This window comes from Diadema setosum, chromosome 8 (genome assembly GCF_964275005.1).
Source record: "Diadema setosum chromosome 8, eeDiaSeto1, whole genome shotgun sequence".
Taxonomy (NCBI): domain Eukaryota; kingdom Metazoa; phylum Echinodermata; class Echinoidea; order Diadematoida; family Diadematidae; genus Diadema; species Diadema setosum.
This window is the reverse complement of record NC_092692.1, coordinates 20552994-20567279: the sequence shown is the minus strand read 5'-3', so window position 1 is coordinate 20567279 and position 14286 is coordinate 20552994. Positions and strand designations below refer to the sequence as shown.

At 36.0% G+C, this 14286-nt stretch overlaps 1 protein-coding gene across 1 annotated transcript; it reads left to right on the top strand.

Moving 5' to 3' along the window:
- The first annotated feature begins 7606 nt into the window (after positions 1-7606).
- Positions 7607-12075, top strand: LOC140231959 (uncharacterized). Its single transcript, XM_072312109.1, has 4 exons — positions 7607-7682; positions 9185-9369; positions 10103-10153; positions 11013-12075. The coding sequence occupies exons 2-4, from the start codon at positions 9217-9219 to the stop codon at positions 11277-11279; spliced, it is 471 nt and encodes a 156-aa protein (XP_072168210.1). The 5' UTR covers positions 7607-7682; positions 9185-9216; the 3' UTR covers positions 11280-12075.
- The last annotated feature ends 2211 nt before the right edge of the window (positions 12076-14286 follow it).

Here is a 14286-nt window from a genome sequence, read left to right as displayed (position 1 = left end):
CTTTTTGTTTATTTGTCCTGTGATATGTTCGCTGATGCACACAAAACTTGGAGGTGGCAGAATAGGACGTAAATGTGGACCAATAGCTGGTGGTGTTAACATAATTTGAGTTATTCTTCACCCCAGTCAAGATTGCTTTGCAAAGGAAATAAACCAAAGAAGTTGTAATGTCTTATTATTTGTCATTTATCGCAACATGATTGCAAAGAGATACATGTGACTTGCTCGCATATTGTCAAACTCATGAGAATATTAAAGCCTTTTATTTTTGTCAGTGTTTTCGAAATTAACTCACTGGTTGGTGCATGTGTGAGAAATGTTATCTTTGATTTTGCTGTGTATGGGACATGTTAGCCCATTCAGTAATTTCACCCCAGATCCCTGTAGACATGAGGTATTCATCTATTTGTGAACATTTTCACAAAGTTTGCACTCTCCTGCATTTTAATGTATTTCTAATGTAGTCTGTATCGGTATCACAGAGTCTTCATCGAACCAAAGCAACAACCAAATTCCACAGTGGCCTAAATTCTCATGAAGAGATCTTCATGACAGTAGTATTCTGGAAAGAGTTCTGCCCAAGACCTCTCTCTCTTTTGCCCCCATTTCCCCCTAAAGTTTGTAGTGTCCCATGGGTATGAAAGGATCATTCTCATTGTAGCTGGAAATTACATATTTTGTTTATATTCTTGTAGTGTGCATTATTACAGTATTTAACTAGTCTTTCACTTTAGCCATGAGTTTCCACGCATTATTTTTCACGCTGCTGAGACGCTTGTCTCTTCTGAAAGATTTGGATGGGTAGGACTCATCTTGATCGATAACATGGACTTAATTGAGACTACACATACCAGCTTACAGTGTATTCTACTAAAATGGATATATGAACACATGGAACAATGTTGTATATGTTTAAATTGTATTTTTGTCTGCAGAGAAAAAAGAAAAATTATATTTATGCAATCTCCTTTTGAGAAGTGTCCTTAACTTCATACTGCAGGCTGCATACAAAACTCGTGTTAATCTGATGACATGAATAGTGTTCTTTGGAGTATATCTGATGGATGACTGGTGTGGTTTTAAAGGAGTATAGCTCTCCAAAGAATGTAATGAAGATCAGTCGTGAAATAGTAATGATTTATCTTGTTGTTGTTGTTTTTTTGATACATAACAGTGCAATTTAACAAAAATATCACACAAATAGACCAAAGATTGCCAAAGTCTTCCAGTACATGTTAAAATGTTGGGAAACAGCCAGTTTTAGAAATCATTCACTGTAGAATAAACAACATTTATTTTATTTTTTTGTGATCCCTTTGTTAGTGTTTTCGTCCCTTGAAGGACACTACTATAAAAGTGGACATTTTCGCGCGAGTTATTTTTTGCGCTCGGTCGGGTAAGATGGATTTTGCGTTTTTTTTACTTCTGCAGAATCAGGGCATTACCTACTGGAACATATGGCATGCAAAAATATTCATGTGCTTTTATTTGGGCGCTAGCATCTGGTTGCGCGAAATGCACGAAAATTTCCACCTTTATGGTATTTCTTTGCAAGTATTAATGAATATGTAATTTTTGCAGCATTCATTGTGGTGATTTCCTCTAGCAAAAATCGGTTACATGATAGATGCAATTCTAGCAAAAAAAAGGTGTTGTGAGGTGTTTCATAGATATTTGTTTGATTTGGGCTCATAATTGCAAAATCACCTTCTTCATGATCTTCAAGATTGCACAAGTAAAGTGTTAGAGATATAGTATGAAAAGTGGATAGAATATACAGAACAGGGCAAGATAGCACAAGAATGAGTGTAAGAAAACAAAACAGCATGGCACAAAGTGAGACATTAGCAAAATAAATGAATTGAAGTGCATTGCAACAATGTTATCACGGAGAAAGACAACGTGTTATTGTGGAGGCGGAACAGTCCATGTTTTCCTCAATGAGGATGACCTACCATATATTTTTTTCTTCATAGATATGTTGACACTTTTATCAGTAACATATATTCTAAGCTCTGATTCTTCTTTGGTTTAATTTGTGATATTTGTCGATGCAATTTCACATCATAGTGCCTTTATGAAGTAAACCTCTAGATCTGTTTGTTGTTGAGTGTATTTAAGGTATTTTGTTGCTTCATTATGAAGAATTTGTTTTATTTCCCACAATGAGGCGTACATGTGTTTAATGAAGTATTTAAAATTTGATGTAGCAATATATGCTAATCTGTATATATCGGATTTGCTGATTGCAAAGTGCAATCAAGAATCTATTGTAAATAATGTGATGAACAGAGCTTTCGAGGAAAATGAAGAAACTGAAGATAAATTGTATACATGTGAAAAGTGGATATTTGCCTTACAACTCCATGATATGAAGTTCTGAAATCTGCCAATGACAAGTCTATCTCATAGTTGATTTAGAAGTGTTCGATTGATATAGTAACAGATGAGTTATCGTCTTGACATGTTTTAATGAGGATTTCGTGTAAACCATGGTTTTTAAGTGAAGGAGTGTCACTCCAAAAATTCATGGGGTCTTTTTCTGTTCTCTTTGTCAATGACGGAGTGAGCTCATCCTTTTGTTGCTGTCGAGGGTCTCCCAAGAGAATAGTGGCAGGCTGTGTTGTTTCTCTGTTACAGTATGTGATAGACTATGCAATTTCAAAATGTAAAATAGTGTGCCTGTATGTTTTGATACCAAAGCAACTGTCTTAACAGGTAGCATTTACCTATTCTCTGCACCCAAAACATTTAAACCAAGAATATAGAGAGAGGCTTTGAAAAATCTGCTGTAACCAGTGATGCCGTCAATGCACTGCCACCTGTATCAGAATCAAAGATGCTCATCTCGAGGTCAGAATTGTCATTCAAACTTTTCAACAGCAGAAATACATGTAGTCCAATTGTACCCATGCTGTATATTATAGGCAGTATCATTTTTTTTTTATTTTTTTTTTTAAGATTCCATACATCTTATTTTGTTTTTCTGGACTCAATATTTGGGTAATTTTCAAGCCAAATAGTTGTTTATTAAACAGGCAGGCTTTATAAACAGTAGGCTCCTTCACAAGTGCCTTGTATTCTTGTATTGGTGAGCCAATGTAACAGCATGACTTATTCCCTTGGATATCGTCTGGTGAGATAGGGGGCAGTATGTCATGTGCCTGGTCCTACCATAGCAACATTAACATTATGGTAAGGTCCTTCTGCTGGTCACACAGCGAGTATATCTGTGTAACATAGTGATGGCAGCATTTTGCTGATTTCTCTTCTATATTACTCTCACTTTCTGGGCTTACAATTGTAAGTAGTGGTTCATAACGTTTGACTGTTTTTTGTGATTGTTTTTCTTTTTTAGAAGGTGAAAGAAGTGAATGGTACAGCTGCCTTGTGTATATATTACAAATTATCTATCATTGAGTTACAAGTATAACAAGTTAGAGCTACGCTTGAATAGTTTCAAGCCAGTAGTTGAAAGTATATATGTGACCGTGCATCACAAAACGAACATAAAGTCGCACACACTGATTTTGTGTGAGGACTGAAAATAGACGAAATGGGTTAACCGAGCTGATCTTGACTTTTTCATATTTTCTGCAAGAGCAAGTCTCCTACATTATGCTAAAATTTGGGATCATAAAACGGGCAGGAAAGTGTGTTTTTTAGCAGTTTATCTCGAACATTTTTTGGTAGAATGGTGTGATTAAGTGTGTCTTTAGAGCCCCCTTTTCATTTCTTAAAAACCTTGTAAACACTGTTCACTTTCAACTCATAACTTTTGAAAGGATAATGCTACTGCTTTGAAAGTTGGCATGGATTATAGACAGAATGTGTTGATAAGGCATGCTTAATTTCAGTTTAATCTGATAATCCTTTCATTGTTGTTATTCCGGTGGTTTACATCCTGGTTTTTTTTTTTTTTTTTTTTTTTTTTTTTTTTGCCCATTCATCGCACAGCCAGCACGGCTTGGTAAAGATTAAGCACTTGAATAGACACTGTGCTTCAGAGCCTCTTTTCTCAGTTCACACTTTTCCTGAGTGTGTGCTTTCTTTCCAATATTTAGATAGGAAAGTTAGGTTAGGAAAGTCCATTTGATTTGAGTTATACGTCATTTTAAAGCTTAAAGTCTGCTCTTTCAGAATATGCTCTTAACTAAAATTTCATGTGTGGCGACTTTTTGTTGGTTTTGTGATGCAGGGTCACATATTAGAACTCCATAAACACCTGTTTCTGAATTGAATTTGTCTCTGAAAAAAATTGTGTTTTTTGTTTTTGTTTTTGTTTTGTTTTGTTTTGTTTTTTGGGGGGAGGGGGTTGCTACACCAATTTTCATGATTGTGTATATTTGGGCAGGAAAGAATAGAGAAGCTTGTTTTATTTTTCCTTCGCCTGTTTCAACTCAGGAGGCATTGCAATAATGTTTATTTTTGTGGAGCTTTACTGTGTGTTTAGTTTATTTGTCTCTTCTTGAGCATTTTATGTTCATGTACTCCTTCTCTCTCTCTCTTGTTTACTTACATTTACCATTGAAGAATTCAGTATGAATAAGAGGAGTTCATAATGCAGGTGTTTAGTCAGCAAAATATCTTTGTTCTTTTGAGCTTCTTCTCCTTTGCTCAGAGCCAAACTTTTGTACACTCCCATGAAAGCAGCAAGACCACTGCTATGATCAGCAACAGAGTAAGGAGCAATGTGAGATGAATATTGAATGAAAAATGTAGGATATCTTCCTTTTTTTTTCCTCTCTCTCTTTCTGTTTTTGTTTTTGTTTGTAACTTTTTTCACATGTTGCAGGGAGGTATGAGAAAGATAATAATCATTACTGCAGCTCATCAGTCTGCTAGAGTGATTGGGGGCTGGACTCCAAATGCCTTTTAAAGTTACAGCTTGTGTTACATATACAGGTTGTCTTATATGCAGTTTTGTGATGACTTGTGTCTTCTTATCTGGTGATGATGAATAACTACAGTTGTAGGTAGTTTTTTTTTTTTTTATCGTCAATGGGGCAGATGAAATTATTGCTCTGCAATCTGAAAGAAAACCAATTTATGTAGGATTTTTTTTTTGAAAATACATTTTATTTTGTAACATTATTTTATTTATTTATTTATTATTATTGTTGTTGTTATTGTTATTATTATCATTATTATTATTATTGTTATTATTGTTATCATTATTATTTCTTTTTGGAGGGAAATAATGTTGAAAAGGTGTGTAGATGAAAGGTAGTGGTGCATCTTTATTGGAAAGGAGCCAAAAATTTTGCCTTGTCAAGAAACTGCAGGAAAATTGCTGCAGTAGGTTGTCTTCCATCTGTGTCAGTGTGTTTATCCATCGGGACCAGAGCAGCTTTCATGAATTCAATGGTAGCAACTTGCCTCTGATCATTTTCTTTCTGCCGCCAAACTTCAGCGCCATGTGTGGGTTGAGAAACATGCAAAGTGGGCGACATGTTTATATGTGATCTGGGTGACTGTTTTCAACTTTCTTTATAATGCTCACATTCATCTTGAATTGCAATGATATCGCAGTCATCAAAATCTCAAGTTGTTGCTTCTGATTTCTCAGAGGTGTACGTCTTTCATCTATAAAATCATTTATTTAATCATCTCATCTGGTTGTGATGTGTAATGCAATGTACCAGGCATGATGTCTGTATTGCAGTAGGCAAGGTGTATTTCACAGATTGCTTTCTTGTCTATATGAAGTCTGTACTTCGATATTACTTGTGAATATTTCTGTATGTTGATGACTCATTCATTGCCTCTGCAAAAATTTTAATGGTGACATCTACAAAGATTTGAGGAATTGTAGATTGTTGCGGTATGTATATTTATATCATAGAATTATATCTCATGCGATTTGCTGGTGAAATAAAATCTTGTTTCACTAAATGGTGTGTTTCTGTGTATGAAATATCCATCTTTGAAGGGCAGGTATAGTTTTTTTTTTTTTTGTGCTGGTGTGTGGGTTGTATGTTGGTATGTTTGTCATCAATATGACTGAGATTTTATCATTACATAACCGTGGTATGCTAAAGAAATTGAATCTTTGCTGCGTGGAATCTCTTGATACAGACCAGTTAATACAATCACTGAAATAATACAAAACATGTTTATGGCCATTATATCTAGATTAGTATTATACAAGCTCTGACCAGAAGCAAGAATTAATTTTGACAGAAATTAGTTGAAGGGTTTCTTGTTGTAAAGGTTTGACCCCCTACATACCCTCCCCTCCCCTCCCCCTCCCTTCCCCTCCCCTGCTCTCCCCATTGTAAAGGGCTGAACAATAGTAATACGACATAATGTGAAAACAAGGTATTGGACAAGACGAAGTAATTATTCATAAACTAAACACACATCAAGCTATACTGTATGGAAATGATTGAATTCAATCAATTCAATTCAATAGTTTATTTCCATCATAAAAAAAAAGAAAGAAAAAGAAAAAGAGAACATGATTGAATGAGTGAAGTTGAATGAATAAATCTATGAGTGAATAAAAACTTAAAGGACAAGTCCACCTTCATATACATATGGATTGAGTGAATGCAGCAATATTAGTAGAACACATCAGTGAAAGTTTGGGGAAAATCCGACAATCCGTTCAGAAGTTATGAATTTTTAAAGCATCTGCGCAATCATTGCTGAATGAGGAGACTACTACAGTGTATGATGTCACATGCATACAACGGTATAAGGAAAATAAAAAGAGAATTTCACAAAATTGTGTTTGTTTAATAAAGTGCACATTTCTTCGACTCGTTACTGACGTATGTTAACGGAAATATTATTCCCCTTGCCTTCTGAAGAGAGAAGTCGAGTGTTCTTTTGCTATGCGAGAAAAGTGAAAATATGTTGAATTTTCTTTATACTTTTTTTTTTATATCATTGTACTCATGTGACATCACAAGCTATAGTAGTCTCCTCATCCAGCCGTGACTGAGCAAAAACTTAAAAAATTCATAACTTTTGAACGGATTGTCCGATTTTCCTCATCAAACTCTCAGTGATGTGCTCTATGCATTGCTGCATTCACTCAAACCACATGTCTATGAAGGTGAACTTGTCCTTTAATGATTGAATGAACTTCATGTACACCATTATTATATTGCTAAAACTAGAAATGATTTTCCTAAAACTTCACTGAGATTATGTGAATAAAACAAAAACAGATGTGAAGTAATGCACGATTCCAGAAAATGTCTGTAATCCTTTTGATAAAAATAGAAAATGTATGCACTTGCTCTGGTTGGTATGAAGCTAAAAGGGCCATTTTGTAATGTCTTCAAAATTTAACATCATGAAAGAGTTAATTCAAATGATATTTATTTTTTTGCTGAGAACACTGCCCAAATTACCCCAGCTCAATTAAGTTTCAGTTTCATTGACGAGACTCCCGTCGCGTCGAAACTAGCTGGACGATTATCTCATCGATACTACTTTGCCGATCGGTTGTCTTCAAATGGTCAACTGGGGGCGTTGTCCTTAGCGATCTTACCTGGGGATTATTGTTTATAGAGACGCCGTTACTTCCGTATTTACAATAGCGATCCCAACACATGTTCGGCTATCGGGACCTGTATATCCTCTCACAAGCAGATGCTTCATACCGTTAGCGTTGTCTTCTGTGGAGAGCAGGTGTCTGTGTGGCCAGTTCACGATATTGTACACGCATCGTAAGTATTCAAAGTTTAGACATATTATTCTGTCACTCTTTCGGTAAAGTATAATAAGGACATAAGGACATGTGTAACCGGCGATGAAGAGATGATTTTGGCTTGGTCTCCTCAGTAACGTTAGTAGGTTACACATACGGAATGGGTGGGGACGTCCCGTAGCTGTGAACTGCCGATAACGATAGTCCAGTCGGCGAATTTTTATGGCAGATGACTTCAGCATCTATCACTGGATTAAATACATTGGCTAGGTCTATCAATTATACTGTCAGACCCCAATGAATAACAGACATGCCTGTGTTTGATGATGTTTGCAAAGGCTCTGTTCTAAGCAGTCTGGTTCTGACTGTATGAATGAAATGATTCACACAGAATGTTTTGCAGTCTTCAAACTAAGTAGTGATGGGTGGTGGTTGTGGTAAAAATACAATGCGGCCGGATGACAAAAAGCAAACAAACAAATCGTTGGTAGGTAGAAAAAACTGTAGGTTAAAACGGTTGACGAAAATTATGCTCACTGTTTTAATCTCATACAGAGTAATTCATTTTATTGTATTAATCTATGATGTTCCTTAATATTGAAATGGATTATTAATGTATTTTTTTTTTTGGCTTGTAAATTGTTTTGATTCACTGGCATTGAGACTATGAGGCTAACAACAGATTATATCAATCAAAATTATTGCTTAAATGCATTCCTAATTACTGTAAAACACAATATTTTCGCGGCATGAAATTTTAGCGAGTTGCCTAGTTCAATGCATATAGTGTAGACAAGAACTTTCGGGTGCATTTTAATTTTGGGAATCTTGGCTCTCGTGAAATTTGCGAAATTAAAATGCACGATATGTTAATTGAATATTGAATATCGAATATTGCAGTTAAGTATGGGACCCACATACCAAGAACAACATACAGAAAATTGAAGCTGGTCCAAAGGTGAGCTGCACGGTTCATCTTGAATGATTATAAGTGAAAGCTCTGTCACAGCCATGCTTGTATCCCTCCAACTTCCACCCCTCCAACATAGAAGATTCATCAACAGGCAGGTCATGATGCATATTAAAATGATCCATAACAATGTAGATCTCCCTATTACGGACCATTTGGAATTCAAGAAACGAGACCCCTCTGTGACTACAAGAAGATCTCACCCGCTCTCCCTTGAGGTTCCTTTTAGTGAGACCAATTGCTTTCAACAGTCTTTTTTTCCCCAAATCTGCCAAAGATTGGAACTCCCTCCCCCATTCATTAATTTCGATCAAGGAATCAATGCATTCACACAAAAGCTAAAGAGCACACGTATAGCTCAATTAGATACGGTTCCCTCACAGACTGTTATCAATGTTGAGTGATGTTCCAGATGGAGCTTTTTAACCCTGAAACTGTGAAACCGCGCGCAAACATTCCTTGTTTTAAAGTAAGCAAGCTTTGTCATTCAAGGAAGCACTAAAACTTTTGTGTTTTGTCCATTTCCATCGTTGACCGTCCACCCCTGACAGGCCAAAGTAGGCACCAACATCTGGGAGACGAGATGGCAAGGTCGGGGGAGGAGTCCTGCTCTTCCAGCTCAATTGGACTGGAGTCTGTTTCCTACAGCCAACGCATACCGCATCCTCAGTCATGGACAGAAGTGCCCGAGTACAACATGTCGCTACGGCAACAGAACACCCACGATCCCTTCGGGGTAAGATATATGTACAGTACATGGAAGTACAATCCTATAGTCCCGAGATGTTAGTTTTGTTGTTATTGTTTTTTTTTGTGGTGATGATTGACCATTGCATTCAGCATAATGTACGGATTTTTATAGAAATGCAAGCAAATTGATTTTACAGTTATTATGATTGCATTTTTATGCAGTTCTGGTCACACAAAAGATCCGAGGCATAATGGGACAACATTGGGCTCCATAGGAAGGCTCAAGGATCCCATTGATTGAGTAAAGACAGGATGGGGGAAGGGGAGGTATAGGAACACAAGATAAGATTTATTCCAGTGTTTGCATAAGAAATTAGCAAATTGATTTCATCTTCTTCCATAAAGTGCAACTTCATGCCTGAAGCTTACACACTACAGTAGAACTTGACGATTACACATTTAATCAATTGGCCTACAGTTAGCCCGTGATATAAAAACATTATTTTAAGAAACTTTCATTACAACAAAGTCATTCTGCCCTTTAGTTCAATAAAAAAAAAAAATCATATTGTTATTCATGCCCTGATTTAACAACATGTTTATGCAACAAACTAATTTTGTGTACATGTGTTTGTCTCCCAGGGATTTTGTTACAACATGAGTCCTTTGTATTATTCTTGAATGATGTAACATGTGGTATGTTTGTGGCGCATATCCTATATAGGATATACCCTGTAATTCTTTATAATTTCTCCCTCTTTTCCTATCATCTCATTCAGAATTGGAAATATGACGTACAGTGCCAGATTGCTCACATAGCTAAAAAGCTTGTAAGTGTCACTCATTGCGGCTTTGCGCTTTATCTTATTGAGCACCTTGCCATGATATCAAAGTGTATTTGATTGAAATAAACATTAGTCAAGAGCTCTTCCTCTGTAAGAAATTACAGAAGTTGTCACGGGCACTCTTCTAGTGTTTGATTCTTTGACTCATTAATGTTTATTTAGCAGTCAGTCATGCAGCCCTTGCGATCAGGCAATACATAATTTATGTAGGTAATAAGAATTGTTATATTAATCATATAAAAATGTATAAGTGATATCACAAATTTGTCACCATTACATGATTTTCAGCATTTGTGTGTAAAAGTTTTCATTCTCTGATACATGCCTTTATATTCAAAACATTTTTTTTCCTAATACCCAATCAAAATAAATGAAACTTTATGAATAAATTTTGACCTCTGTAAAGTAGATTTGATATACAATACAAAAAAACAAAAACATGAATGGATGAATAAATGAACAAATGAATCACGAGTCAGAAGGCATATCTTATAAGAATTTATCAAATCTTCTTTTTTGAAGGGTTACTATTCATTTAAACTTACATAAAATCTATAATCTGCATCATTAACCTTGGTCATTGCCTTGATCATTTTTTTTTCCTGCTGGAAAATCAAGGAGATGCTGCTTTATCAACTTGTTTAATCCCTGCTGTCAAGTGTGATGCTTTTCATGATTATATTTCATGCTGTACGGTGGGAATTAGTGACATATTTTGTTAATGTCTGTACGTGATTACCAACTGCATGTGAGATTGGATCATACTGTAACAATGTGTTGATGATTGGTGATGTCTCAAATTTCACGGAAATTATCGAGTTGGAAACCATTTCTCACTTTACAGAAACAGTCCTTAGGTGATCATCCCGACACGCGAGTGCGCGGCTACGACATGGCGTGGCGGCCGACTCTGGACGAGTCACGACTCCAGCAGAGCCGACGAGGGGACACCGCCCTGCCTCTTTACCCGGAGCACAAACGACCCGTATCGGCCGACCAAGCCCCGCCCCCATCCAAGGAAGAGACAGAGGGCTTTTACCACGCCAACAGCACGGCCGACCCATCATACGCCCTGTCGTTTGGACTCGGGAGCAGAAACATCTCGCGCTGAAGTACATCAGAAATCTCTCCCAAGTGCCTGCTATTGGCTTTAAGGGTAGTTTTCTAACCAGCCTTATTGCAAAATACAAAGTGAACTTTTGAGTGACGTGACATGCGGTGTAGTTACAAAATATGTGCAGCTTAGTTGTCATCAAGCATTTATGTCATCAACTGCTGAAGAAGTACAGAGGATGCTGATTTGGTTGCCACTGCTGTAGCATGGCAAATGTAGAATGGCTAAGGTAGCATGGATAAAGTTGCATGGTTTTTCGTGTATCAAACCAGCGCAACATGGCTAAAGTCCATGCATAGCGACTTGTAGGCATGTTTGTGTTGCAACATCTCGATGTAGTTGCTTCATTTTCTTCTTGTAGTGAGTGCTTTTCTCTTGGTAATGGTAATGGGAAATCTTTGCACAAAGTGTGTCACTGTTTACTCCCACCTTTGATATAATCACAAAGAGAATTCTAGCTGATGTTGCTTCACTTTTGAAAGCAAGAAACTCTGTGAAACTTCTTGGCAACCTTTCGCTCAGTATGAGCTTTCCAGTATCAACATTCTGCATGGAAACAAAAATCAATGTGATGAATTTACGACTACAAAATAACTTCTTTTCTTTCTTTTTCTTTTTCTTTTTAGAGAAAAACAATTCTTAAGGCCCAAAAGCTTTTATAATCATGAGGCCTTGATGATTCTCCTGAATTATCAACGTACTTTTATATTTTATATTTATTTATTCATTTATATATTTTTATGAGTAGTGTGGAGGGGTCATGCAGTCTATGATTAAAAGTGTTTAATTTTATATCTGATTCAAGCTCAACAAAATGGATTAGTGTATTGTCAATTATTGCCACAATACCAGAACATAAACAAACTTTAATGGGGATAGAGCCTTCTCTTTGGTTGTTTCATGTCTTTGGAACTCTCCGCCAATCCAACCTCGAAATTAAAACAATTAAAACAATACTGTCAGATCTGAACTAAAGACCTATTTTTTCCAACAACTTTGTGAGTAATATGTGATACATTGTTGGAGACAGGTGACTTTGAATTTTTTTCTTTTTAATACACATAGATGATGCTATATAAATGCTGTTCATCATTGTCACCATCAATATAGACCCATAATCATGATAGGGGAAAATAGATGGCTGCCAATTGACCCGTTTTCATTACTTTTGTTCACATCGGAGTTACAAGGAGAAAAGAAGTGGAGACCGCATTGAAACTACAGACCTTTGATTGGCTGACTCCTACCTATTGATAGATCTATATCTATCTTATCTATCTATCTATCTATCCATCTATTTATCTATGAATATCTGTCTATCTATCCATCTTATATATCTTCTACAATCACATAGTAGCATCTGTCTTTATTACTATCTTTCTGTTTCTAATTTTTGTTTTCTCTCCTGGGGAACCATTTAAGGGCTAGTCTGTTTGGCTAAAGAGTCTTAACTATATATGGGGATTGGGTATGAAATCTAAGTGTTAGCCTCCTTTGAAGGAGGGAAATAAGAAGCAACTCATGAAAATTACATAAGAATATAGCTCTCATTGAAAGCAACCTGTTGGGTATGATACTTCTTTTAATGTGAAGCAGGTTTGCTGTGACATCTCTCTTCTGTTTTAGATAACAGCATTAATGTGTTGCTGCATCTAAAAAACAAACAAACAACAAACAAAATAACTTGGGATTGAAGTTAATTAAGTAACTGACAAAAACATTGTTTTCCCTCTCTCTCCTTATTTTTTCATAGTTCAAAAAAACTTCTTAAAACTAATTCTTTTGACACTATTAGATGCCCTTTGAGTCTCTCAGATGAAGAGTTACAACTTCCTGTGAATTTAGCCAAAAATAAACAGGGGTGGATCCAGGAATTCTGTTAAAGAGGGGCGCGCACCCCCCATTTTGTTCTTTTTATTTCTTTTGTTTTAACAAAAAATAAAGAGGGGGCGCGTGCCTGGTATGCATCCCTCTGGATCCGCCACTGATAAAAGAATGGTATGTGTCAACTTTCAGAAAGTATATTTTGGGGTATAAATTGCCACATACTGATGGCTTGGACTATTGTCTAAGGCTGTGTTTAAGGAGAGTACTGTTACTGTATTATCCTCAACTAACCTTTCTCTCAAACTTTTGAAGAATAAGAAAAAAGAAGAAACAAGCTGTTGGGTCCTTGTAACAGTCTGTTCTAGGTCAGTTCATGTACATGTACGTGATAAATGATTTATTTTGATTCATAATTTTATCAACTATATGCATAATTCTGCTGGTTGATTTGAATGAAAAGAGCTGTTTTTTATCAATTACCAAATGCTGAGTATATATAAAAATACAAATATTGCTCTCTTTTTTGCTTAGCAGAACCATCTGTTTTATTCAATGAATTGAAAGATTTGCTTTACATATAAGCTCTTTAACTGTTTATGAATTAAACCAGCTTAATTTTCACAGCGTCTTCACAAAAGTATCAACATATGAAATGCCAAGAAAGAGAAACTGATTACTGATGAATCTTCAGCGTTACCTTCAGATTTTTAGGATATGTTTGGTTCCAGCAAATTTAATAATATTTTCTTGCCAAATCCAAGTCACAATTTGATGTGCATGGCGACACATTCAGAAGTCAGTTGCTCTTAATGAACGCATCCCATTTGAATTGTAATCTCTTTGCATGTGTGTGGATTCACAAAGAGTAGCATAATTATATCTCTTAGAATTTTCATGTGCCTGTACTATGGACCAACAAGCAATGCTGCACACATATTCATCACAAGAGCAAAGTTGTCATATCTAGAATGTGTGTATTCATGATTGGACAAACTGTTTGTACGAAATAGTTTTTATGCACTTTTCTGTTGTGTATGTGCCAGATTCAAGATGAGTGAATATATCTATGCAATAAATTTATTTGAAAATTCAAAGCTACAGTGTGGCTAGTTGTCCTCATTGCACTTTCATTGAATTTGATGTGTACTAGCTGTTCAGGTGTATGATTTTTTTTTTT

Excerpts from the sequence above, each read along its gene's own strand:
- LOC140231959 (XM_072312109.1), top strand. The coding sequence starts at position 9,217 with ATGGCAAGGTCGGGGGAGGAGTCCTGCTCTTCCAGCTCAATTGGACTG. Across the intron at positions 9,370-10,102 it reads ACACCCACGATCCCTTCGGG|AATTGGAAATATGACGTACA; the intron begins GTAAGATATATG and ends CATCTCATTCAG. Across the intron at positions 10,154-11,012 it reads CTCACATAGCTAAAAAGCTT|AAACAGTCCTTAGGTGATCA; the intron begins GTAAGTGTCACT and ends CTCACTTTACAG.